Source organism: Aplysia californica, unplaced genomic scaffold (assembly GCF_000002075.1).
Source record: "Aplysia californica isolate F4 #8 unplaced genomic scaffold, AplCal3.0 scaffold00770, whole genome shotgun sequence".
In the NCBI taxonomy this organism is placed as follows: Eukaryota; Metazoa; Mollusca; class Gastropoda; order Aplysiida; family Aplysiidae; genus Aplysia; species Aplysia californica.
Genome location: NW_004798040.1, coordinates 169,349 through 170,683, shown reverse-complemented (window position 1 = coordinate 170,683; position 1,335 = coordinate 169,349). Strand labels below are relative to the sequence as shown.

The 1,335-nt window shown below is 35.9% G+C and overlaps 1 protein-coding gene across 1 annotated transcript in view; it reads left to right on the top strand.

The window, feature by feature from the left end:
• Positions 1–945, top strand: part of LOC101853735 (peroxisomal acyl-coenzyme A oxidase 1) — a gene marked incomplete in the record, with an annotated part of 14,805 nt that extends 13,860 nt beyond the window's left edge. The window contains 1 exon segment of the mRNA XM_005109360.3: positions 7–945. Coding sequence (XP_005109417.2) covers positions 7–69 — 63 coding nt within the window.
• Positions 946–1,335: the final 390 nt, after the last annotated feature.

Sequence of the window (1,335 nt, the reverse complement as noted above, 5' to 3'; positions counted from 1 at the left end):
CCACAGGTTCACCCGTCCTACTACAAACATCTACGAGGCTTCATCAAAGGGACATCCTCCAAACTGTAGTCTGGTAGCTGCGGACCCATAGTGTCTCCAGACAGCTGCAGTGAAGCATGAGATGACCGATAGATGACCCGTAGACGAACAATAGTTTTACAACTTGGCTCGTTTCTGTGATGAGGAAGATTTTTATTTATTTATTAATTTTTTGTTGTTGTCTTGGTAAAGATTCTTATTCTATTTACTTTGAATTTTCTTCAAAACATTTTAAAGGAAGTTACAAAAAGAAATTTTAATTCAAATTCTTTAAAAGAAAAGCTGTTTTTCAGTTTGTCTTCAGTTTGACCTATCACATTGTTTTTTTGCTTTTACAATTTTTGCAGTGAGTCTGGCTTGGAGCTTTAACTTTAAGGATTTACTTTTCTAGTCACTGGATGATGGAGTTTATCACGAATTTTCTGTAGGAGTTTTACTGTATGGAGCTTCATGAGTGTAATGTTGTTTCTTCTATGTTTGAAAGATAGAAGGTCTCTTTTTACAAGATTTAGCTTTAACACTTTGCCGTCACATCTCGCTGATCGGTAAGAACGCCGAACTTCCGCTCCCATCACAAAACACAGATCAGCGATGTTTACCACCTAGCTTCTTTGGATTTCCCCAAAATGCTTGTGATGGCAAGGGTTTTTACTATATGAACCTTGTGATGGCAAAGTGTTCATGGCTGTTTGAATCAGAAACAGAAAATGTGTTCATGAGTGTTGTGATGATTGTTTTTGTATTATTTTACATGCTTCTTGTTTTTAGTGTTGTCGCATATGTTTTATGTAGATTTTTAAAAGTGTTATCTTATATGTGTGGGTTTTTTTACAGTGTTGATTCACTTATTTTATGTGTTTTCAAAGCCTTGTCTTATTTGCTATATATATTTCTTTAAAAAAAAAATGTTATTTTGTTTTATGTTGGGTTTCTTTTTAAAGTCCTATTATCATGTTTGATGTTGTCTAAAGCACGGTGGTGTGTTTTGCTCCATTTTGTTGACTAATAGATTTGCTCTCATGGCATCAAGGTCACAGTTTGTCCTTCAAAATGAAAGGGCTGTTTTGATGGGAGATTACAACTCAAAACTGTCTACGCATTTAGCGGGACATTTACTGGTCACAAACATGGTAGACAATCTATTCCTGGTGATTCAGGTGTCATTGTTGTTGTTGCTTTTGTTGCTGCTGTTGCTGCACAAACAATGCATATGTTATGGGAAATAACGTGGTGGCTTCCCTCCAGTTTTTAACATACCCTGTGAGATTATGGCTGCACTGTTTGAGTTTGCGTTTT